The sequence below is a fragment of the Podarcis filfolensis genome (genome assembly GCF_964270895.1).
Source record: "Podarcis filfolensis genome assembly, chromosome: 8".
In the NCBI taxonomy this organism is placed as follows: Eukaryota; Metazoa; Chordata; class Lepidosauria; order Squamata; family Lacertidae; genus Podarcis; species Podarcis filfolensis.
The window spans coordinates 13,816,549-13,842,027 of record NC_139611.1 but is presented as its reverse complement, the minus strand read 5'-3'; the positions used below and the strand labels follow the sequence as shown (position 1 = coordinate 13,842,027).

At 48.0% G+C, this 25,479-nt stretch overlaps 1 protein-coding gene across 20 annotated transcripts in view; it reads left to right on the top strand.

Moving 5' to 3' along the window:
• ARHGEF10L (Rho guanine nucleotide exchange factor 10 like) overlaps positions 1–25,479 on the top strand; it is a 147,243-nt gene that overhangs the window by 84,916 nt on the left and 36,848 nt on the right. For all 20 annotated transcript variants that reach the window (XM_083628472.1, XM_083628486.1, XM_083628473.1 and 17 more), the window contains 7 exons: positions 1,904–2,019; positions 2,929–3,056; positions 4,094–4,194; positions 9,403–9,524; positions 13,523–13,609; positions 14,396–14,616; positions 16,334–16,488. In XM_083628472.1, the coding sequence (XP_083484598.1) occupies positions 1,904–2,019; positions 2,929–3,056; positions 4,094–4,194; positions 9,403–9,524; positions 13,523–13,609; positions 14,396–14,616; positions 16,334–16,488 (930 nt within the window). The remainder of the gene's footprint in view (positions 1–1,903; positions 2,020–2,928; positions 3,057–4,093; positions 4,195–9,402; positions 9,525–13,522; positions 13,610–14,395; positions 14,617–16,333; positions 16,489–25,479) is intronic.

Below are 25,479 nucleotides of genomic sequence, written 5' to 3'. Positions count from 1 at the left end.
CTTCTTTTCAATTCTTACTCACCTTCTGTTTTAATACCTTTTAGCTTTCCAAAACGCTTTCCAGATTTTAAATGACTGTACCCTTCCCTTTTGAAGGGATGCGGGTGGCGCTGAGAGTTAAACCACAGAGCCTAGGACTTGCTGATCAGAAGGTCGGCGGTTCGAATCCCCGCGACGGGGTGAGCTCCCGTTGCTCGGTCCCTGTTCCTTCCAACCTAGCAGTTCAAAAGCACGTCAAAGTGCAAGTAGATAAATAAGTACTGCTCCGGTGGGAAGGGAAACGGCGTTTCTGTGCGCTGTTCTGGTTCGCCAGAAGCGGCTTAGTCCTGCTGGCCACATGACCCGGAAGCTGTACGCTGGCTCCCTTGGCCAATAAAGCGAGATGAGCGCCGCAACCCCAGAGTCGGCCACGACTGGACCTAATGGTCAGGGGTCCCTTTACCTTTACCCTTCCCTTTTATGCTGGTCTATGACCATAATAAAGATTTGTATTGTAACGTCCTTTCTGGAAATCCTGATTCCTTTTACTTTGCCACATGGCTATTTCAATTTCTCACCAAGCCGCAACGGCCCATGGGGTATCTGCGTACTAGAAGAATAGCTGGGTTTCTGAGTCTAGCAGGCTTTGTTATAAGCTGTGTTGATAGAACAGCTTACCTGGCTCAGGTGAAGGCGTTGCAACTGGTATAGAAAGCCTTGGGGACCAGTTTACCTGCAAGAATGCCTCACCCCACAAGCTCCCTCTTGACCGCTTCGATCTGCAGAACTGACGCTGTTTCCAGGCACCACATAAGATTCTGCATTTGAAATGAATTCATCTTTTAGTGTGGTGGCACTGTGGAACTCCCTGCTGATTGATACCAGGGGCAACTTTGCTATACAGTTTTCGGCACCTGCTAAAAATGTTTTTGCCAAGGCAAAGCCTCTCCAGACAGGCAGAATGTTGTTTCAGTCTGGGTTTTTTTTTAGCTTATTGTTGTTTTTAATTATTTTTGAATAGTTGTTTTTTACAGTTTCCCTCCTTAATTGATAATTTCTTTGTTGTATAATTCGAGGTTCTTTTAAACAGTCAAGCAGTATATAAACTTTTTCTGAAACGAAATAAATATGTCAATGCGTTTATTGCTGGTTTTGATTTTGTTTTAATGCTTTAACTGTTCTTACCAGTACAGTAGTTCTATGGTTTTATTCTTTTCTTCCTATATCTTATTTATGATTTTCAGTTCTATACATTTCTATAATTTTACTGTCATTTTAATGTTTCGAAACTTGACTTCTTTTGCCTTCTTTCTGTGGTTCCTTAAATGAGATGAATAAATGAATAAATTAAGACAATTTGGATATGCAGAATTTTTTTTATTTAAAAAATTGTTGTTGTTTCTTAAAAAATATGCTTTTGACCTTTATACACATCACTAATTTTACAATCATTTTAACATTTCAAAACTTGACTTCCTTCCCCCTCTTCCTGCAGTTCCTTCCATTTATTTTTAATATCTTCTGCATATCCAAATTAACTTGATTTGCTCATTTATTCATTTACTTTAAACATATACTCTTATAGAACTGCAGACAATTACAGCAATCCTGCCAATGTTCTTATCTGTTTAAATTTTATTTTATTTTTGTAAATATTCAATAAACCATTTCCGTTCTTTTGAGGTTTTTCACAAACCATGTGGCGTATAAATGAATGAATGTAAATTCTATAGATTTATATAAAATAGGCTTGTCGCGGCAGGATGTTTTCAGAGAGAGAAATGCAAGCGGCGTTTGGCTTCTCCTTTTTTTATCAACTGGCTGCTAGTGTTTAGCTGTGGACACGGCTTCCTCTGGGCTGCCGACGTCATCGTGTCATTTGTCCTTGTCATTGTGGTTTCTCCCTGTCCCTTCTTACCACCAGATAAAGTGTACCTGGGTCCTCCTCGCCTGTTTCAGGAGCTACAAGATCTCCAGAAAGACCTGGCAGTGGTGGAACAGATCACTCTGCTCATCAGCACCCTTCATGGTACATACCAGGTGAGCCCCGTGAGGGTTTGTATTAAAACAAAAGATTTCCATGGGAGTGTCAGGCTGAAGGGCAGGGATTGGCAAGCAGATCTAGTCGGTGAGCTCATTCCTTATCTTTCCCACCCATCGCAGGCTGCATTTGACAGGTGTCACCTGATGTCACAAATCATAGAATTGTAGAGTTGGAAGGGACCCTGGCGGTTGTCTAGACCAACCCCCTGCAATGCAGGAATATGCAGCTGTCCCATACGAGGAATCGAACCTGCAACCTTGGCGTGATCAGCACCATGCTCTAACCAACTGAGCTTGTTGTTGTTTAGTCGTTTAGTCGTGTCCAACTCTTCGTGACCCCATGGACCAGAGCACGCCAGGCACTCCTGCCCTCCATCTTTCCCAACATGAGGGTCTTTTCCAGGGAGTCTTCTCTTCTCATGAGGTGGCCAAAGTATTGGAGCCTCAGCTTCAGGGTCTGTCCTTCCAGTGAGCACTCAGGGCTGATTTCCTTCAGAATGGATAGGTTTGATCTTCTTGCAGTCCATGGGAAAAGACCCTGATGTTGGGAAAGATGGAGGGCACAAGGAGAAGGGGACGACAGAGGACGAGATGGCTGGATAGTGTTCTCGAGGCTACCAGCATGAGTTTGACCAAACTGCGGGAGGCAGTGGAAGACAGGAGTGCCTGGCGTGCTCTGGTCCATGGGGTCACGAAGAGTCGGACACAGCTAAACAACAACAACAGTGGGATGGACTTCCTCAGAAGGCAGGTTTTTAAGCAGAGGTTGGATGGCCACCAGTCAGGGATTAATTCTTGCTTTGCAGGGGGTTGGAATGGATGACCTTTGAGGGTCCCCTCCAATTCTAGGATTCTATTGGTTGTGTGACTGCCCCTCCTCTTTTCTTTAATCTCTCTGGTTCCTAGAATCTGAACATGACCGTCGCTCAGGACTGGTGCTTAGCTCTGCAGAGACTGATGCGGGTGAAAGAGGAAGAGATCCATTCTGCAAACAAGTGCCGCCTCCGTCTCCTACTCCCAGGGAAGCCAGACAAGTGGGTTATTCGACCTTCAGCTATTTATTTGCCTTTTTTATAAAAATGCCCCAGGCACTGGTTGTGGCTGATGGTGCACTCTCAGCCTTTGACTCCAACTCCATTAAAGGTAAAGGGACTCCTGACCATTAGGTCCAGTCGTGGCCGACTCTGGGGTTGCGGCGCTCATCTCGCTTTATTGGCCGAGGGAGCCGGCGTACAGCTTCCGAGTCATGTGTCCAGCATGACTAAGCCGCTTCTGATGAACCAGAGCAGCGCACAGAAACACTGTTTACCTTCCCGCCACAGCGGTACCTATTTATCTACTTGCACTTTGTGCTTTTGAACTGCTAGGTTGGCAGGAGCAGGGACCGAGCAACAGGAGCTCACCCCATCACGGGGATTCGAACCGCCAACCTTCTGATCGGCAAGTCCTAGGCTCTGTGGTTTAACCCACAGCACCACCTGCGTCCCTCCAACTCCATTAGCCCACTTTAAAACACAAAGTGCAATGCCGACTTTTGAGTTACACAGGATTCTTCATCAAGCTGGATGCCCTCTAGATGTTATTGGAGTCCAACAACACTTCCCTTTTCTACATCCAGGCTTAACAGGCAAAGGAGGAATTGGTTGTCTCCAGCAAATACACACTCTCTATTTTATATATATATCTTTATTAATTTAAAATAAATACATTTATGAAAAACAGACATGCATACAAGTAAACAAACATACAAACAAACAAATAACAGAAAAATCAAACAAACTACCACACTTTAAGAAGATTAATATAATTATCATCATATATACGCCTGGTATTGAACTCAATTATAAAATTTATAGAAAAGAAATTTAAAACTGGCTTCCAATTAATCTCACTGTACTTTGTCTATTGACAGAATTAGACTGATCCCTGTATTGTATAAATATAATTTGTAGGGAGTTAAAAGGAATGATATAAGAAATATGTAATTGTGTGGTATAAAGTAATGGATAGACAAAATACACGCTCTCTAATCCTTTTTTCCTTTCCCTTTCTGGACTCTTTCCCACCTCAGGTCTGGGCGCCCTGTCAATGTCATGGTAGTCTTCATCACCCCCAACCCCCTCAGCAAAATCTCCTGGGTCAACCGCTTGCATTTGGCCAAAATTGCTCTGCGTGAGTAACTTCCTTTTAAAAAAATATTTGCCGGATCAGCTGGTATTTTGACAACGTGCTATGCAGGCTTCCAGGTTACACAGGACTCTCCTTTAGGATGTATTTAAGGAGGGAAGAAAGAAAACGAGTGAGAAAACAAATGTTTTGAGCAAACCTTTGCTTAGCAAGGGAATGTGAGAGATTTGACATCTTCTTGTTGGTTGGTTGATTTTTTTCCATGGATTGTGGGCTGCCTTTTAGGGTCAGATAAAAGGTTTTTTTTTATTATAGCAAGGCCAGCATCCACAAACGCCCCTAGGAAGCTCACAAGGAGATTGTGAAAGCCCTGTTCATAGCTGTCAACCGTCCCTTATTTGGCGGGAAACTCCCTTATCCCAGTGCCGTGTCCCGCTGCTGTCCCTTATTGATGATGTCCAATTAAATTTCCCGGGTTTCAAAGGAAGCAGCTCCTCTCCCTCCCTCCCTGAGTCCGACTCGGCCTCTCCAACCCTTCTCTTCGCCAGCGGTGGCAGCAACAACTATACCCCGCAGCCGCGCGCTGCTCTGTCTCCCCCCCAAGGCCAGACCCCACAGGCAACAGTCTCCCCCGGCCCAAGCCCCCTTGTCTTCCTCCTCTTCCTCTTCGTTGTCACCGCCTCCTTTCTCCAGCGGCAACAGAGGCGGCGGCAGCAGCAAAAGCGCCGCCGCCGCCCCCCCCGGCCCAAACACATCACCCCGCCAGTTTCCAGGATCCTCGAGTCCCTTCCCGTCAGGGAACGGCGGCGGCTCAGTGAGAATCCCCCCCCTCCGCCTCCTCTCTCCTCTCAGCGACAGGAACAAACCAAGCCCACCCTGAGTGTGTGGGGGGGTTGCAATCTCAGCCCCCCGCTCCCCCTTCTCCTCCCTCCCATCTAACGCAGCCGCGCAAGCTGTCCTCGGCTCGACGGCAGAGCTGGAGAGACCGTCCCCTTCCTCTCTCCCTCCCTAGGAAGTGTGGTGGGGAGAGATGAGCGAGTGGGGAAGAAGCGAGAAGCGGAGGGCATGGCGAAAGGAAGGCTTGCGGGAAAAGGGGAGCTGGCCAGCCCCCACTTCATGCTGGTCACATCATGGGAACCACTGCTTGAGGCTTCGTTTGGGTGCTGGTTGTCTAAAATCCCTTATTTTGGCTGCTGGTCCCTTATTTTTGAGGCTGCTGGTCCCTTATTTTCAAATCTGTAAGTCAACAGCTATGGCCATGTTGCTTCTGTCATTTGGTGACTCACCATCCAAAGGTAGATTGCCTCTGAGCATCATGTCTTAATAGCCATTTATGGATGTGGAGGTGGCCGCTGGTACCCACGGAGACTAGTGGGGATGAAGGTAGAAAGACCAAAAAGTGGGTGGAGACAGTGATTGGCTGAGCCAGAGCCAATGAGAAGCAGCGCTGACCCCCCCCATGGGGCTGTTTGGTTGTTGGTTTGTTGATTGCATTTCTAATCCCCTTTCCTTCAAGGAGATCAGAGCAGTGTACATAACTCTCCCTCCTGTCATTTGGTCCCCTGCAACAACCCTGTTTGGAAGGTTAGGCTGCGAGGCCATCCAGCGAGCTTTGTGGCTTAGTGGGGAGACTTTCCCAGGCCCTAGTCCAGAACTCTAACCACTACACCACACTGCTGTTATCAGAAGGCAGGCAGATGGAGGCTGGCTGAGAGCAAAGCCGGTCTGATGGGGTGATGCCCCGCTTGCCCGAAATGGACCAGCCACCTCTGAGCTCCAGAAAAACGGAAAGAAGTATTTGGGGACAGCCTGATTCCCTGCGGAAGTGAGTTCCGTAAGTGTGGGGCTGCCACTAAAAAGGCCTCATTTGATCTGCAGTTCACCATGGGCCTCTGCTAGATAGACTTCTCAAACCCCCCCCCCCCCAAAAAAAATGACTTGTGCCTACAACCACTGTCTTACAGTGGGGATAGGCAATCTTGTTCCATGCTTTGTGAGAAGAATAGCTTTGATTTCTGCATTAAAGTGGGTTGGGCTAGATGACCCTTGGGGCCTCTTGCAACTCTGCAGTTCTATGGTTATTTAGTCTGTCTACCCTTTTTTTGCCTGTGTCCCCCCCGAAAAAAGAAACAGCACCTGACTGTTTTCATATATTCATAAATTTCAGATGTGTGTCAATCTTTGGGGAGTTTGTTATGAGGTTCCCCTTCCCGCATCTAATTAGCTGCCTTTCACATTGTGTTTTTGATTTTTCTGTAATTAAAGATCCCAGCCGCCACTCCCAGAGTTTCCCAGCGAAAGAGAAAATAAATTATACTGTTTTTGTCCCCCGTGAACGTCAGGAGTATAATCTAAATTTTCAGGAAGGAAAGACAGACACTTGAGTGTCTGGGACGTTTTTCTCCTTCTAACCTGATAATATTTCCCATCTATTGGTCTTAAGCAGTTGGTCCCTTAAGCAGTTGCCGTATTTAGCGGTTGGTCCCTTACCTTTCTCGCCCTGATTTGGCCAAAGTGATCCATGCGATGGTCACCTCCAGGCTTGATTACTGTGATTCGCTCTACGCAGGGCTGCCCTTGAAGCTGACCCAGAAACTCCAGCGGGTGCAGAATGCTGCGGCAAGTCTCCTTGCCACAGGATCACATTCATCCAGTGCTTTACCAGCTGCACTGGCTCCCGGTGGTGTACAGGATCAGGTTTAAGGGGCTGGTTTTGACCTTTAAAGCCCTATGTGGCCTAGGACCCGCATACCTTTGGGACCGCCTCTCCTGGTATGCCCTGTGGAGATCCACAAATGACAACACTTTGGAAGTCCCAAGTCGCAAGGTGGTTAGATTGGTCTCAACTAGAGCCAGGGCCTTTTCAGTACTGGCCCCGACTTGGTGGAACGCTCTGTCACAAGGGACTAGGGCCCTGTAGGACTTGACTTCTTGGTGTTCCACCAAGTTGGGGCCAATACTGAAAAGGTCCTGGCTCTAGTTGAGACCAATCTAACCACCTTGTGACTTGGGACCTCCAAAATGTTGTCATTTGTGGACCTTAAGGTCCTCCGCGGGGCATACCAGGAGAGGCGGTCCGGTATATAATTAATAATAATAATAATTTATTTCTACCCCGCCTACCTGGGCGGCTTCCAACAGAAGGTTAAAAATACATTAATAAATCAGTCATTAAAAACTTCCCTAAACAGAGATGGGTGACATCTCTTAAGTGCCTGACACGGAGCAGGTCCCATTACAGAAGGAAGGAGGAAAAATAGCCCCAACCCAAAGACGAGTGACATTACAAGGTCATCCTTCCGAGCAGCCGCTCTGAGCACCTCCTGCCCTTTAATCTCCTCATTAACCGGAGGAAAAAGAGCAGCGAAGAGTTTCGGGTGCCCTCAAAAGTCTCCTTTTTGCGTTCCAGCTTCCTCCGAGCTCCCTCAGGATGCTCTTATCACCGTTCCCTATTGAACTTGAGCAAAACTGCTGCAGCAAGAAAGCCTCTCTCCCCCTCGCCTTATTTTTAAATGGAAGAGAGAAAGGTTTGGCTGGGGGGGGGGGCGGCAAAGAGAGAGAAATTCATTTGAAAAGCTTATTTGAATTCCCGTCTTCCCGCAGGCACTGATGATTTGATTTCCTTGGTTTTATATATATATAAAAGCAGTTTGTTGGCCTATTTTAATCTGAAGCGCCTGGGGGAAAATGACTGCAGTCTCCACTTAAAAATAAGATGTGTGTGTGTGTTTCTTTTTTAAACGTGGAGGAGCGTTGACTTTATTTTCTTGCTGCTGCTTTTCTTTCCCCCATAGCTGCTGAGGGTAATGCAGAGGGTGCTGCCTTTTGTTGTTGTTTAGTTGTTTAGTCGTGTCCGACTCTTCGTGACCGCATGGACCAGAGCACGCCAGGCACTCCTGTCTTCCACTGCCTCCTGCAGTTTGGTCAAACTCATGCTGGTAGCTTCGAGAACACTATCCAACCATCTCATCCTCTCTCGCCCCCTTCTCCTTGTGCCCTCCATCTTTCCCAACATCAGGGTCTTTTCCAGGGAGTCTTCTCTTCTCATGAGGCAGCCAAAGTATTGGAGCCTCAGCTTCAGGATCTGTCCTTCCAGTGAGCACTCAGGGCTGATTTCCTTCAGAATGGATAGGCTTGATCTTCTTGCAGTCCATGGGACTCTCAAGAGTCTCCTCCAGCACCATAATTCAAAAGCATCAATTCTTCGGCGATCAGCCTTCTTTATGGTCCAGCTCTCACTTCCATACATCACTACTGGGAAAACCATAGCTTTAACTATACGGACCTTTGTTGGCAAGGTGATGTCTCTGCTTTTTAAGATGCTGTCTAGGTTTGTTATCACTTTTCTCCCAAGAAGCAGGCGTCTTTTAATTTCATGACCTCTGTCACCATCTGCAGTGATCATGGAGCCCAAGAAAGTAAAATCTCTCACTGCCTCCATTTCTTCCCCTTCTATTTGCCAGGAGGTGATGGGCCCAGTGGCCATGATCTCCATTTTTTTGATGTTGAGCTTCAGACCATATTTTGCGCTCTCCTCTTTCACCCTCATTAAAAGGTTCTTTAATTCCTCATCACTTTCTACCATCAAGGTTGTGTCATCTGCATATCTGAGGTTGTTGATATTTCTTCCGGCAATCTTAATTCCGGCTTGGGATTCATCTAGCCCAGCCTTTCGCATGATGAATTCTGCATATAAGTTAAATAAGCAGGGAGACAATATACAGCCTTGTCATACTCCTTTCCCAATTTTGAACCAATCAGTTGTTCCATATCCAGTTCTAACTGTAACTTCTTGTCCCACATAGAGATTTCTCAGGAGACAGATGAGGTGATCAGGCACTCCCATTTCTTTAAGAACTTGCCATAGTTTGCTGTGGTCGACACAGTCAAAGACTTTTGCATAGTCAATGAAGCAGAAGTAGATGTCTCTCTAGCTTTCTGTTGGAGACGACAGACCTTTAATTTGGCATCTGTCCTCCCTGCCCCCCCAAACAAAACCCCAACATTGTGCTTTAGGGTACAGATTTGTTGTAAAGTAGGACATTCCGGGGGATCCTGCGGAGAGACAAAACTACATCTCTGCACCATCCCCTCTGTTTGTTCCCAAACCGTAGGATTGATGAGTTGGGAGCGACCCCATGACTCATCCATTTCAAACCCCTCTATTGTCTTCCACACTGATGGCTTCACCGGTGGCTGTTTCTCCTGAGCCCAGAAGGATGTGTGACTCAGATTCCCTCTCTTCTTTTGCAGGTGAGGAAAACCAGCCTGGCTGGCTGTGCCCGGAAGAGGACAAGAAGTGCAAAGCTCCCTTCTGGTGCCCCATTTTGGTCTCCCGCATGCCCGCCTTCTCTTCCAGAGCTCTGGACCTTCAGGTAAGACAGACCCACACCCTGCCCCGATGCGGCCCAAAGGACAAGATGGGCCAGAAGAAGTATGGGTTAAATGGCTGCCCTCTGCTGGTTTAGTCGCCTGGTTCATCCAAGCACAGTTCTGTCTGCACTGGCTTCCAGCGGCTGCCCAGGATTTCAAGCAAGGAATTTCAAGCTAGAGAAGCTGCTAGGGGATTTTTGCATGCAGAGCAAGAACTCAGCCACTAAGCTACTAGGGCTGAGCCATATCTCGATATATCCCCCATACTAGTCTGAAGTGCATATTGTAATAGTGGTTTCATAATTTTTGACCCGGCAATATATTGCAAATCATGATTTGTATTTGTGTCCTATGCAAAAATCACAATATGGGGGAAACTGTGAAGCCAGCCAGTGCCTCTACTGTACTGTACAATGCCTCTACGACTGTTAACGACTGCAATTGGTCTTACAGGAAAAAGCAAAGGGTGAGATGGCTAAAAATAGCTATACAGTGGTACCTCGGGTTACATACACTTCAGGTTACATACGCTTCAGGTTACAGACTCCGCTAACCCAGAAATAGTACCTCGGGTTAAGAACTTTGCTTCAGGATGAGAACAGAAATTGTGCTCCGGTGGTGCGGCAGCAGCAAGAGGCCCCATTAGCTAAAGTGGTGCTTCAGGTTAAGAACAGTTTCAGGTTAAAAATGGACCTCTGGAACGAATTAAGTACTTAGCCCGAGGTACCACTGTCTCATGTATAATGAGATAAGAATCTAACATCTTATTACGAAACTTAAAACCATGGAGAGACTGATCTGATAAAGCTATTTTTGGCCTTCTCATCCCTTGAACTAACAGTCGTCAACTGGTTTACCACACCTATCAGCCAATCACCCATTCCCACCACCCTTCTGAGTAATACCCCTCCCCACCCTCTCACTATATATATGGGTCTGGTGACTTCTGTTTCAGTGTATCTGAAGAAGTGTGCATGCACACAAAAGCTCATACCAATAACAAACTTAGTTGGTCTCTAAGGTGCTACTGGAAGGAATGGGGTTTTTTTTAGATTTGCCTTGAGAGAGTCTTTAAATCTCTTTTGTTGACCACCAGCATCACGCGTTCCATTCTTAAGTTGGGAATAGAGCAGTTGCTTTGGAAGACGACAATCAGGCATCCAAACAACATGACCAGTCCAACCAAGTTGATGTTGAAGAATCATTGCTTCCACACTGGTGATCTTTGCTTCTTCCAGTACACTGGTTTTAGTTTGCCTGTCTTCCCAAGTGATGTGTAAAATTTTCCGGAGACGCCGTTGATGGAATCTTTCGAGGCATGCCTGGCATGCAGAAGGCCCCAGGCTCCATCCCCGCTGGCGGCGTCTCCAGGCAGGGCTGGGAAACAGCTCCCTGCCTGAAACCCTGGCGAGCCATCGCTGCCGGTCAGTGCAGGCAATATGGAGCTAGATGGAGCAAGGGTCTGACTCCGTAGAAGGCAGCTTCTTGTTTCCTATGCCGTCAAGCAATCCTTTCCCTTCGGCGCCTTTCAGAGTGAACCCTTCCGGAGTTCCAGGCCGGGGTTTGTGTATGTGTGTCTCTCTCTGCCCTACCTGGCGATAGAATCAGAATTGTAGAATTCGAAGGGGTACCCAAAGGTCATCCAGCCCAACCCCCTGCAGTGCTGAAGAATCCCAGACAAGTGGTCAACCAGCATCCACTTAGAAACTTGCACTGAAGGAGACGCCGCCACCTTCCGAGAGAGTCCGTCCCACCATCAAACAGCTCTTGCCCTCAGAAAATTATTCCTAACATTTAATCGAACTCCTTTCCCATCATTTGAACCCACCGGTTCGGGTCCTCCCCCTGGATGCTGCCTTCAGGATTTGAACCCAGGACCTTGTTTTTGTTCAAAACATGGGCTCTGCTCCCGAACTACCTGCTCTCCTTGCATCCAGTAAAGCAATCCTTTCCACTTTTAAGAACCGGAGGAAATCTGCTTCCCATCGTTAGCGCTGCAGAGGGCTTCTCAATGTCACCCCCCTCCCCCCAAAAAATCCAATTAGCGGCGAATGCAGAAGTTTCCTGGCCACTGGCTGCATCCATCTCGACCCCACCCCTCCAGTTCTGGAGGGAACAGCTGTGTGTGCGTGTGTGTCAGTGGCGGCTCTTCTCTCTGTGTGTGTTTGTTGTTGTTGTTGTGTGTGTGTGTGTGTGTGTGTGTGTGTGTGTGTTCTCTCTCTCCTGAAGGCCTGGCTGCCGTTTTGTCTAATTAGACCAAATGCCGGCGAGATTTCCTCCGGGGACGGCGAAGAGTCGTCGTCCCCCACCCGCAACGCTTCTCTTTCTTTGCCAAAGCTTTATTCCATCAGGCTGGCTTCAGATTTTGCTTCTTTTGATGATCTATGGTTTCAATGCAACCACCCGGCTCGGGGAAAAAAAAAATGATGAAGGCAAGCAGCTGGAACGGGGGGGGGGGGGGGAGGCACGACGTCTGGATACATATATTATGATTAATCCACAAAGCTCCTTTGACTCCAACATGTCCTTTCCTCCTGTACCCTAGAGGATCTGGGACAGCTTAGGGGGCCTTTTTAAAAAAAACAGTGTAAAGTGTGTCCTTTGGTTTCAAAGGGATCCCTGCATTTCACCTCTGGTGAAAGACAGCTGTGCTCTCTTTTTCGGGGGGGACATGGAAAGTTTTGGATCCCCCCCTTTTTTCTAGGTTGAGGGGAAATCGACTCATGCGCCCCATGGCGGAGCTTAGCTCTCGCTGCAAAGCTTAGCTATTTCATAGTCTAATCCAGGCGTAGGCAAAGTCGGCCCTCCAGATGTTTTGGGACTACAACTCCCATGATCCCTAGCTAACAGGACCAGTGGTCAGGGATGATGGGAATTGTAGTCCCCAAAAATCTGGAGGGCCGAGTTTGCCTGTGCCTGGTCTAAATTGAATGGTAAGAGTCTGGCGGCTAACAGATTGAGGTTGAATCCTGACGAGAGAAGTACTGTTTTTGTGGGAACGGGACAGGCTGGTGTGGAGGACTCCCTGTTCCTGAATGGGGTAACTGTGCCCCTGAAGGACCAGGTGCGCAGCCTGGGAGTCATTTTGGACTCATAACTGTCCATATAGGCGCAGGTTAATTCTGTGTCCGGAGCGGCTGTCTACCAGCTCCATCTGGTACGCAGGCTGAGACCCTACTTGCCTGCAGATTGTCTCGTCAGAGTGGTGCATGCTCTAGTTATCTCCCGCTTGGACTACTGCAATGCGCTCTACGTGGGACTACCTTTGAAGGTGACTTGGAAACTGCAATTAATCCAGAATGTGGCAGCTAGACTGGTGACTGGGAGTGACCGCCTGGACCATATAACACCGGTCCTGAAAGACCTACACCGGCTCGCAGTATGTTTCTGAGCACAATTCAAAGTGTTGGTGCTGACCTTTAAAGCCCTAAATGGCTTCGGCCTAGTATACCTGAAGGAGCATCTCCACTCCCATTGTTCAGCCCAGACACTGAGGTCAGATTCACTACGAGAAGTGAGGTTACAGGGAACCAGGCAGAGGGCCTTCTTGGTAGTGGTACTCACCCTGTGAAGCTCCTGCAGCCAATCGGAAGCTGTGCCTTGGTTTTCGAACATTTCAGAAGTCGAATGGACTTCCAGAATGGATTATGTTCGAGAACCAAGGTACGACGGTATTATTATTATTATTATTATTATTATTATTATTATTATTATTTAGAATTTCCTTTGTGAGTTCTGAGCAGTACATAATCGTAGGATGCCTTATGCCCTGGACCATGTAGTTCAGTATTATTCATTCAGCTTTATTTGATTGTTGTTGTTATTATTAAAAATATTATTATTGCATGGTCCCATCTCCAAGGATCTCTGGCCTGAAACTCTGGACTGGAGGCCCAGTTTAGTCCGTACGAAGCTAGCTGGACCCATGAACTGACTCGGAAGAAGGCAACTTTGTGTGTTCCTAAATGTCCCCCCCTTTTTTTCGTTATCCTCTTTTCAGCTTGGTGCTGCCGTCCACAGCCCGGTCCATTCTTCCTTGCTGGGTTTCTCTGCTGTTAGCACTTCTCTGCCGCAAGGCTATCTCTGGGTGAGTTTGTGTGGCGAAGTGGGGGCTTGCCACTGACTGTGGGACGAGCCTCCTCCTTGCTTTTTTTGGGGTGGGGACATCATCTGATGCTTGCAGCAGCAACTGCAATTCGGTATAATAAGGGACGCGGTTGGCGCTGTGGGTTAAACCACAGAGCCTAGGACTTGTCGGTCAGAAGGTCGGCGGTTCGAATCCCCGCGACGGGGTGAGCTCCCGTCGTTTGGTCCCTGCTCCTGCCAACCTAGCAGTTTGGAAGCATGTCAAAGTGCAAGTAGATAAACAGGTACCACTCTGGCGGGAAGGTAAACGGCGTTTCCGTGCACTGCGCTGGGTCGCCAGAAGCAGCTTAGTCATGCTGGCCACATGACCCAGAAGCTGTACGCCGGCTCCCTCGGCCAATAAAGCGAGATGAGCACCGCAACCCCAGAGTCGGCCACGACTGGACCTAATGGTCAGGGGTCCCTTTACCTTTACTAAAGCCAGTGAGATTTAGGGCAGACAAATCTGAAGGAAGTGGGAGCCATCTTCAGATTCCTGAAGGGCTTTCACGTGGAAGATGGAGCCAGCTTGTTTTCTGCTGCTCTCGAATCAAATGGCAAGGAAGGATAAATATTAGGAAGAATTTCAGGTGGCAAGAGCTGTTTGATGGTGGAGTGGACCACCTCAAAAGGTCCTTCATGTACTGGATAAATCTTGAGGTCCCTTCCAACTGCACGAGTCCACGATTGCAAGAATACTTCTTTAGGAGAATTCCTTCTCTCTTCCTCGTCTTCTCGACTCTTCTAGGTCGGCGGAGGGCAGGAGGGGGCTGGCGGCCAAGTCGAAATCTTTTCCCTGAACCGGGCAGCGCCCCGCACTGTGAAGTCCTTTCCGGTTTCCGCCCAGGTCCTGTGCTCGGAATACATTCCCGAGAGGAGCGAAGAGGAGAGAGCCGACGGTTTGGAGACGTCTGCTGACCAGGCCTTGCCACCACAGCCGGTGATCTGCCTTGGGCTGCAGGACGGCAGGTGAGGAAGCGTGTGTGCGATTTCTGGTGGGGAGACACAACGGAGCCTTCTTCAGGCGATCAGACTGTCTCTGCCCCTGAAGACTTCTCTTTTGTTTCTCTTTTTTTATATACAGTGGTACCTCGGGTTACAGACACTTCAGGTTACATAGGCTTCAGGTTACAGACTCCGTTAACCCAGAAATAGTACCCTGGGTTAAGTACTTTGCTTCAGGATGAGAACAGAAATCGCGCGGCAGCAGCGGGAGGCCCCGTTAGCTAAAGTGGTACTTCAGGTTAAGAACAGACCTCTGGAACGAATTAAGTACGTAGCCAGAGGTACCACTGTATATACATTCTTATTGATTTAACATATCAGTTCCAACAGTCATACAACAAAACTTATCAACTTATACAATATTTTTTAGACTTCCATCAACACCTCTGATGATTTTCCATTCTTTATCACTTAGTATGCATTTCTTAATTTCTATATTACATTTAATTGTCCTTAACTAATAAATCTCTTCATAGTCTTTCTTGCAATATTTCAAATAATCTACCTTACAAAACTTCTTGCAGTCCTACTAGCGTAATCTGTTCATCACAATTACTTTCCAAATAGTTCATATATTTACTCCAGTCTTCTAAGAATCTCTGATCCTGCAGGTTTCGACTCCTTCCTGTTAATTTATCTAATTCTGCATAGTCCATCAACTTCATCCTCCATTCTTCTTTTGTCGGTAGTTTTTCCTGCTTCCATTTTTGTGCCAATAAACTTCTCTTTTGTTTCTCAGTGTTGGCTGGTCTGTTAGTGCAAGTGGGGTCCTTACCTATTAGCCCCAGTCAGCCCCAACCTCCCTGCCTTCTTACCTACACTCAGACCAGGGTATGACCTTGCCTGCCAGCTTTCTCCTTAGGGATACCCCTTGCAAAAGCCAGCAGGGAAGAGGATGGGGACAAAATGAGCATTAGTTGGCTCTGCCTCTCCTTTGCTCTAGCGCCATCTACTGTTGGGCTCCCTGCCTTCTGCCCCACCAGTGGCCTTGAGAGGGTGATGGGACTCAGGCTGCATTGATGGCACAGCAAATTGTTGGCAGTTTGCTTAGGCTGGGTTGGGCTGTGTTTTTTGAGGGGGGTTGCAGAATTCTTGAGTCGATTATGAATTGCATTTGTTCTGAAAAACTTAAATTGCATTGATGGTGGTGATTTTTGGCTTTTCACAAAGGGCTTTGGTTCCCTCCCCCCCTTAAAAAGCAAACCATAAAATCGTTAACGTTAGCCTGTCTCGTTGAATTTTTAAAATTAATTTATTTTGTCAAAATCTTATACTCTTTGGAAAAAAAACCTCCCGGTGTGGTTTTTTCAGAAGGGACCAAACAATAAAATTACCTGTAAGAAGAATTTGCAACAATAACCTGAGACTTTCAAAAAGGTTCAAATAGACTAAAAGCAGATTAAAGCTCTCTCTCTCTTTTGATATAATTTTTATTTGATTTTACAAGTATAACATTATTACAACACAGATCAGAACTCTTAACAGGTTTGCTGTTGGAGATTTGAACGCCAGGGTTTTCTCGCCTTACAGTGCGTGATTATGTGTGCGAAACACGCACAAGGCCTTCTCCTGCACCTCTCTGATCACCCACCAGGGGTCACTCCGTCTGTTCCAGTTTTCCTTTGTTAATCTCCGTCCTCTCTCCGCACTCTAAACAGAGCCCTGCTCTTTCTCCCTCCAGCATCCTGGTTTATGGAAGCGTGGACATGGGGACGCAGTGCCTCTTGACAGGCAAGAGCCCGGGGCTCCAGCCGGTCCTTTGCTTGAAGCACAGCCCAGACTACCTCTTTGCCGGCCTACAGGATGGAACAGTGGCTGCTTATGCGAGAACCAGCGGTGAGCATCGGCGCCCGTGGAGATAGCGGGTTGGGCAAGACCCTGGCTTGGTCCTCGGGTGGCTTTAGAAGAGGGCGAGGCAGATTCACAGAGGAGGAGGAGGCGATCAATGGCTACCAGGTTCCCCCATAGCTGTCAACCATCCCTTATTTGGTGGGAAAGTCCCTTATCCCAGCGCCATGTCCCGCTGCTGTCCCTTATTGATGATGTCCCTTAAATTTCCCGGGTTTCAAAGGAAGCAGCTCCTCTCCCTCCCTCCCTGCCGGCCAGGGAGGAGGGAGGTTCCAACTGTGTTGCTTGGCTGCATTTCTCACCGAATAAGGAGTCTAAGAACGACTGGGGGGTGGAGCTTGCATGCCTTGTGCCGATCAAATCGGCTGCGTTGCCTGGGGACTGGCCTTTGCTCAGCGCTTCCCAGCGGAGAGGTGACGGTGGTTTTCCTTGCTGCATCCCCTTTAACGGGTAGCTGCGCTGTGGGAACCACCGCTTGAGGCTTCGTTTGGCTGCTGGCTGGGCTTTCTGCCTTTGGCTCGGAGGGGCTCAGAAGTCGAACATACCTGTGCTCTGAAAACCCCTTATTTTGGCTGCTGATCCCTTATTTCTGAAGCTGCTGGTCCCTTATTTTCAAATCTGTAAGTTGGCAGCTATGGGTTCCCCATTGTTGCAGGATGCTTCTGAATGGCAGTCGCAGGAAACCACAGGAGGGGAGAGGGCTCTTGTCCTTGGGTCCTGCTTATGGAGTTCCCCTTGGGACATCTGGTTGGCTACCATAAGACCATGATGCTGGACTAGGCGGGCCACTGGCTTGATGCACCAGGCTGCTTATGGAGCCTCCAGGTCCAGGGGCAGTCTATCTAGATTTCTAGGTTCTTAGGTGCATTCAGCCCCTGTGAGAGCAGGGTGCGGGGCAGCAGGCCCCTTCTTATGAACAACAGTGAGAGAGGAGCTGTGGCCGTCATGCCTTGCCGGTGGGCTTCCTGGACGAATCTGACTGGTCCTCTCCTTAAAAGCAAAGCAAGCTTCTAGTCCCCATTCTACATAGAATAAAGGGTTGATTCAGACAAGGAATGTAGGAAGCCGAGTCCAACCAAGGGTCCATCTAGCTCTGTATTGTCTACACCAGTATTTCCCAAACGTGGCTCTCCAGCTGTTTTTGGACTACAATTCCCATCATCCCTGCTAGCTAAGGATGATGGGAGTTGTAGTCCAAAAACAGCTGGCGACCCAAGGTTGGGAATTACTGGTCTGCACTGACTGGCAGCGATGGCTCTCCAGCGTTTCAAGCATGCAGCAATTTCCCTTGCAATTTGTGCCTTTTGATTAATTTAAAATCTATTTTTATTTCTGGCAGATGGCAAAAGAGATTTTTTTGGGGGGTAGGAGCAGGGAGAGGGGAACCTTCCTCTGTACCTTCACTCCAAACCCCACCCACCGTCAAAATGAAGTAAAATCTTTATGCTAATTGGCTTTTAAAATGCAGGGTCTGGGATTCAAGTTTAGGTCTGGAGACAAAACCCCCAATTTGAGCGCTCTGTAATTTCCTATTGATTCGCTGTCAGTTCTCTCTGATAGCAGGGAGGGTGGCTGTTTTACGGCCACTGAAGCCTGTCAGCTGCCTGCTTTAAATTCTCATTCCCTGTAAATGTTTGATGAACAGAGAATATTCTCTCTCTCTCGTTTGGGTCAGTTCACTCTAATTTCACCAGGCACGTCGGACGTCACAGGCTCAGGGCAATGTCACCTGTGCATGCCTCTGTCTCTCTGTGTGTTTGCATGCCGGGTTAGGGTCATCCTTTGTTTGCTCCAAAGCCGCTTTGATTTGCTGTTTTTGAGGTCTTCTCTGTTTACAGAGAGTGTTTCATCATCCATTTTTTAAGACTGAAAACACACGGCAGGGGAAGCCTCTGTCAGAAAAAGGCAACCCTCAAAAGATCAAGGAGTTAGAATACTTTCCCCGATGAGGAAAGGCTAAAATGTTTGAGGATTTTAGTTGTTGGGGGCGTATTAAAAAGGGCTATGTAATTAGGGAGTGGATAGGGAGATGTCCACAAGAATTTGATAGGATGTTAGGAAGCTGACTTATATACCTCTGCCACTGAGCTATGCCCCTTTCCTTAAAAACAAATCAAGCCTCTAGTCCTCAACCGATTGAGCGAGCTGCTTAATGGCCTAGTGGGGGCTTGAACCCTGATCTCCCAGGTCCTAGTCCGCCACTCTAACCACTGCAGCAAACTGTCTCCAGAAAGGCGGTACTTCTGTACACAGTGCAAAGCTGAGCAATGGAATCTGCTTCCCCAGGGCCATTTGTCACGTATGATTTAGCTGAGATTCCTGCATTGCACGGGGTTGGACTAGATGACCCCTTGGTCCCTTCCAACCCTGCAGTTCTGTGAATCTATGATAATTTAGAGCGATGGGTCAGCTAGAATGGGGCTACCTTTGAAGGTGACCCAGAAAAGAATGCGGCAGCTAGACTGGTGACTGGGAGAAGCCGCCAAGACCATATAACACCGGTCCTGCAAGACCTACATTGGCTCCCAGTACGTTTCCAAGCACAATCAAAGTGTTGGTGCTAAAGCCCTAAACGGCTTTGGCCCAGTATACCTGAAGGAGCGTCTCCACCCCCATCGTTCTGCCCTGACACTCAGGTCCAGCTCTGAGGGCCTTCTGGCAGTTCCCTCACTGCGAGAAGCAAAGCTACAGGAAACTGGGCAGAGGACCTTCTCGGTAGTGGCACCTGCCCTGTGGAACACCTTCCCATCAGATGTCAAAGAGATAAACAACTACCTGACATTTAGAAGACATCTGAAGGCAGCCCTGTTCAGGGAAGTTTTTAATGCGTGACATTTTAATGTATTTTTAATCTTTGTTGGAAGCTGCCCAGAGTGGCTGGGGAAGCCCAGCCAGATGGGCGGGGTACAAATAATAAATTATTATTATTATTATTATTATAAAGGTAAAGGGGACCCCTGACCATTAGGTCCAGTCGTGGCCGACTCTGGGGTTGTGGCTCTCATCTCAATTTATTGGCTGAGGGAGCCAGCGTACAGCTTCCGAGTCATGTGGCCAGCATGACTAAGCCGCTTCTGGTGAACTAGATCAGCGCACGGAAACACCGTTTACTTTCCCACCGGAGCGGTAGCTATTTATCTACGCGCTTTCGAACTGCTAGCTTGGCAGGAGCAGGGACTGAGCAACGGGAGCTCACCCCGTTGCGGGGATTCGAACGGCCAACCTTCTGATCGGAAAGTCCTAGGCTCTGTGGTTTAACCCACAGCACCACCCATGTCCCATTATTATTGTAGAATGGCTTTAAAAGAGAGTAAGGCTGCTGCTATGACAGCTGCCTTCTCCCTCCACTGTTGGAGGCAGTGATGCTTCCGAATGCGACTTGCTGGAAACCGCAGGAGGGGACAGTTGCTCTCGCACTCAGGTCCTGTTTGGGGTTTTTCCCCTAATGAGCATCTGGTTAGCCACTTTGAGAACAGGACGGGCCACTAGCCTGGTGCGGCAGCCAGGTTCTTAGGTTGTGCTTTGCGGAGCCATCTGCTTGGTTGCATTTGTGAGCTCAACTGTCCAATTCGGCTGGGTTCTTTTGAATGAGTCCCCTTGTCTCATTCAAACCCAATGATCATAGAATCATAGGTAAAGGTAAAGGGTTGTGGCTCTCATCTCGATTTATTGGCCGAGGGAGCTGGCGTACAGCTTCCGGGTCCTGTGGCCAGCATGACTAAGCCGCTTCTGGCGAACCAGAGCAGCGCACGGAAACACCGTTTGCCTTCCCGCCAGAGCGGTACCTATTTATCTACTTGCACTTTGAGATGCTTTTGAACTGCTAGGTTGGCAGAAGCAGGGACCGAGCAATGGGAGCTCACCCCGTCATGGGGATTTGAATCGCTGACCTTCTGATCGGCAAGTCCTAGGCTCTGTGGTTTAACCCACAGCGCCACCCGCGTCCCACCATAGAATCATAGATTCATAGAATTGTAGAGTTGGGACCCCAAGGGCTATCTGGCCCCCAACCCCCTCCAATGCAGGAATCTCAGCTAAACATCCATGGCAGATGGCCATCCAACCTCTGCTTAAGAACCTCCAAGGAAGGAGAGTCCACAACCTCTCTCCACTGTCGAACAGCTCTTACTGTCCGAAAGTTATTCCCGATGTTTAGTTGGCATCTCCTTGTAACTTGAAGTCACTGGTTCAAGTCAGGGTAGATTTGATTTAAATCAAATTGATTTAAATCACGATTTAAATCACTAGTCAGTAAGACTTGATTTAAATCACTAGTCAATAAGACTTGATTTAAATCATTTTTTCTTAGCAGAAATATTCATTCTTGCTGGTATAATCTTAATATTTACCAGCAGATGAAGGTTTCAATTTGGGAATAATAAATTGTCAGAGTAGTTTTTACAGTTACATCAAAAATTACTGATTTGGTTATACTATTAGAAATACGCAGACCGATAATTATGAAATTCTTGTGAGGTTTAATAAATTAACCGTTTATATTTGGACAGCTTTTCTGCTGTGCTTTTATTGGAAGGAGAAAAACAATCCTTAACAGTTTAAACAATTTATTTAACTAAAGCAATAACATTACAGCGTATGTATCCATGTTTGTTAACTGATGTGGTTCAACTTTTTTTTAAAAAAAAACTTAAACTGAGTTTTTAGCACACATGAAAAACTTACAACAAATCCTTATTTCCTGATGGATAGCCTTTGGACTATAATGTAACTTAAATAGAAAACTACCTTTAGAAAGACTTTCCCTCCAAAAGCATTTTATTTTAAAAATCCAATTTAAATTAAAAAACAAATCTGATTTAAATTAAAAATTGATTTTTTTGATTATTATTATTTTTAAAAATCATTGATTTTTATCCACCCTGGTTCGAGTCCTACCCTCCAGAGCTGATCAATCAGATGCCTCAATAGGAAACCGCAAAGCAGCACCTGAGCTCAACAGCAACCCTCGCCACCTGTAATTTCTAGCCGTTGGCATTTCTGGGGCATTTACTGCCTCTGGCTAGCGGAGGCAGAGCAACAGCCACCAGGGCTGGTAGCCATTGCACCTTCTGGCGCTATCAGAAACCGTTTCTGCTCCTTTTTCCTCACTCCTTTCAGTGCATGGAGAAACACCAGCCTCCCAGCTATTGAGAAAACAGGTGCGCCTCCGACAAGGTATCTTTGCCCGACAGAGGTGGCGCCGACCCCCTTGCAGATGCGAGCGGCAGATCGGCCGCACCCACATCTGCCTGGGAGACGGCAAGCTTTCGTTCGCCCCCTTCCCCCGGACACCTTCCTCCCCCACCTCCCCCCTCCATCTTCCAGGCAGACACACTTTAATTAAAAACCATAACCGGCTTATGAGACGCTAATTAATAAACGCAAAGCGTTTGCCAAGTGGAGATCGGAGGCTCCGCGAGAAAACATCCGTTTACGACCCCGGAACGGAGGCAACGAGGCGCAGATCGCGAGTGTTTAATGGAACGTGGAGAATGGGGGGTGAGGCAGGGCGGTGGGGGGGGGGGTTAGACACAAATCACTTTGAAAAACATACAGACTCAAAAGGTTGTGGGGGGGTGGGAAGGGAAAGGGAGATTAATCCCGGCCCGATTAGGCAGAGAGGCTCTTTCCAATTCTGCCCCTTCTCCCCCCGAAGATAAAATCTTGGAGGGACCAACCATCCTACGAGGTTGGGTAAACACCGTATTTTTCACTCCATAAGACGCACCTTTTTCTTCCTAAAAAGTAAGGGGAAATGTCTGTGCGTCTTATGGAGCGAATGCCTCCTTTCTTTTAGTAAATGTTTTGTGCCACTGGGGAAGTGGTAATTCTGTATTGATCTGTTTTGGATGTTGTATGTGATGCCAATAAAGGTTTTACGATACGATACGATGTCCATGGCTACAGCCTGCACCAAAAAAATCACACATCCACTGCAATGGTGAAAAAATGCAATGGTGAAAAAATGTGGTCACAAAGCACAGATCCACATGGATCCTCAGGATCTTTGCATTGGGTCACCCCAAATTCACCATCAGATCACATGTCTGTGGCCATAGCATGAACCACAAAAATCATACATCCACTGTTTCGTTCAGAATATTTTTTTTCTTGCTTTCCTCCTCTAAAAACTAGATGCATCTTATGGTCAGGTGCATCTTATGGAGCGAAAAATATGGTAATACTGTAGGACAGGTGCACGGGCCTCCAGAAGGCCGTATTCCTTTCCGGGCAAGCTTTTGGGGACCGCGTGCCCCCTGGTGGGTGGGGCCAGGGGCAAAAGTGAGTGGAGCAAGAAATGTAAATTTTGTCTTTGCAAAGTAGGCTGGTGCCTGCACAACTTTGCCACCTGTTCTCTTGCCTCCATCAGGTAAGAGGCGTGACTAGAATTTTGTGTGCCTGTTGTGCTGCAGCGGTTAGAGCGTCGGGCTAGGCTTTGGGAGAGACACGGGTTCAAATCCCTACTCGGCGATGAAGCAGCTTCCCAAGTGACTTGGGGGCAGGGGGCAGTTACTGCCTTTTTTCAGCCTAAGCTGGAATCCCTTTTCTTTGGTGATCACCCATAGCTTAGTAAGATTGTCTTCCACAAATATGGTCTTAAGTGACTGTGGAGGCCAGTTCTGGATCCGCACGTCCTTCCATGGTGGGGACATAGGTTTCCGGGCGGGAGTTGGTCGTGGAGAGGATTTGCCAAACGTGCCTTCCTCTTAGCTCGTTTCTCCCTTTCGCCTTGAGTTCGAGTGTCTTGAAAGTCCATGGCGCCTTTGGTAGAGGCTGTTCTCCAATTTGAGCGTTCGCAGGCCAGTGTTTCCCAGTTTTCAGTTCTTATGTGAGCTCCCATTGCTTGGTCCCTGCTCCTGCCAACCTAGCAGTTCGAAAGCACATCAAAGTGCAAGTAGATAAATAGGTACCGCTCCGGTGGGAAGGTAAACGGCGTTTCCGTGCGCTGCTCTGATTCGCCAAAAGCGGCTTAGTCATGCTGGCCGCATGACCCGGAAGCTGTACACCGGCTCCCTCGGCCAATAAAGCGAGATGAGTACTGCAACCCCAGAGTTGGTCATGACTGGACCCAATGGTCAGGGGTCCGTTTACCTTTATATTACTATTTTTTTTAAAGATTTACCTTTGAAAGTGTCTTTAAACCTCTTTTGTTGTTCTTTCTAACCTAGTATCATATAATGGTAGAGTTTGAAGGGACCTCTAGCCCAACTCACTGCAATGCAGGACTCTTGCCCACAGCCAAACCACCAAACTCCTGGTTAACAGCCCGACGCACTGACCCATTGTGCCACCTAGGGAACCTACCTCAAAGGGTTGTCGTTGGGATTAAACAGGGTGCCACCTGGAGCAATCCTGGAGGAAAAGGTGGCATATCCAGTCAACTAATGGATAATATGAAACTTCCTTCTATGTACACGACATGTCATGTGTGCGTGCTTGCAGGGAGATGTGATCTGGGTGGGCTGCAAGAGAGACCCTGAATGGTGTGAGACCCCCTCGGCTTTCCATCCTCCTTCATCTGCTGAATAATACAAAGGAGCTTTCTGCATTTTGATTGCATTAGATGGGGCCGGTGACAGACTGAAGCTGTGCTGCGTCCCAGAATCAGGGCACTGGGGAGCCTCGCCGAAGCCCATTAAGAATCCCCTGGCTGTTTGCTGTGTTGGTACAGCAGGGCAGCCTTTGACAGTTCCCTCTGCTTTCCCTGTCTCTCCTCCTTTGCCCTTGCAGCAGAGCTGGCAGAGACGGCTGACGCTTTCAGGTTTTTTGATCTTCCCTTTCCCGTCGGCGTCCTTCCGCTTTCGAGACCACATTCCCGCAGCCTTTCCTTCAAGGCCGGCACAAAGCAGGGTCACTCGTCATCAGCGCCCAAAGCTCGGGGCAATCCTGTGGGTGGGAGAGGTCAACGCGTTCCCTGCGGTGGCCCTGCCCTTTGAGTGTTGGGGAAGCTGCCTCTGGCACTCGCTTTGATGGGGAGTGGCTCATCTTCGGCTCGATGCAGGCTTCTCGTTGGTAATGGGCAGGACAAATGCGGAAAGGCGAAAGCTCTCATGGGAAAGGCCTTGCCTTTGTGGGCCAAAGGTCCCCAGTTCAGTGCCTGGGAGCATAGCCAGGCAGGACTGGGAATATCCCCTGTCTAAAACTCTGGATAGCTCAGTTGGTTAGAGTGTGGGGCTGATAATGCCAAGGCTGCAGGTTCGATCCCCATATGGGACAGCTGTATATTCCAGCATTGCAGCGGGTTGGTCTAGATGACCGCCAGGGTCCCTTCCAACTCTACATGTCTATTAAACCTTAAAGAGCTGCTGCTGGCCAGTGCAGGTGGGTCAATGGTCTGACACCAGCAGAAACTTCCTATTTGGTTCAGAACCATGAGGGCTAGGATCCTGATTTATTTTTAGGTCCAGATCATAATAGAGAGGGAGACCTATGCTTGTCATGTCATAGGTCCCTTATTCAACGCCTGGCATCCCCAGGTAGGGTTGGGAGGGACCGCCCCCACCTGAAAGCTTGGAGGGCTGCTTCCCGTCAGTGTAGACAATCTGAGCAAGACGGAGCAATAGTCTGACTTGGTAACTCCTATTTTAAACCAGCCCTTTATTTATTCAGCGCAATGAGGACTAGAAACTTACTTGATACTTATGGAAGGGTGCGAGTTTATTGGCAGAGCATCTGCTCTGCATGCAAAAGGTCTCCCGGTAGGGTCCCCTTATCTGAAAACCTGGGGAGCCCCTCCATAGCCCTGGGGTAGCACAGGTTGTTGGCTTTGAGACATCAGAAAGGCCAGCCAATCAGTGCTATATATATATGTGAAGCTAACCAATTAGCAAGCCTGGTTTCATATGATCATAGAGTTCAAATGGACGGCAAGGGACGTCTAGTCCAACCCTGTACTCCTTGGGCAACGTGGCATGTCTGACGAAAGCAGGGTGCAAACAGAGAACAGATATCTATGTACATCCAAAACCACAGTCTTGT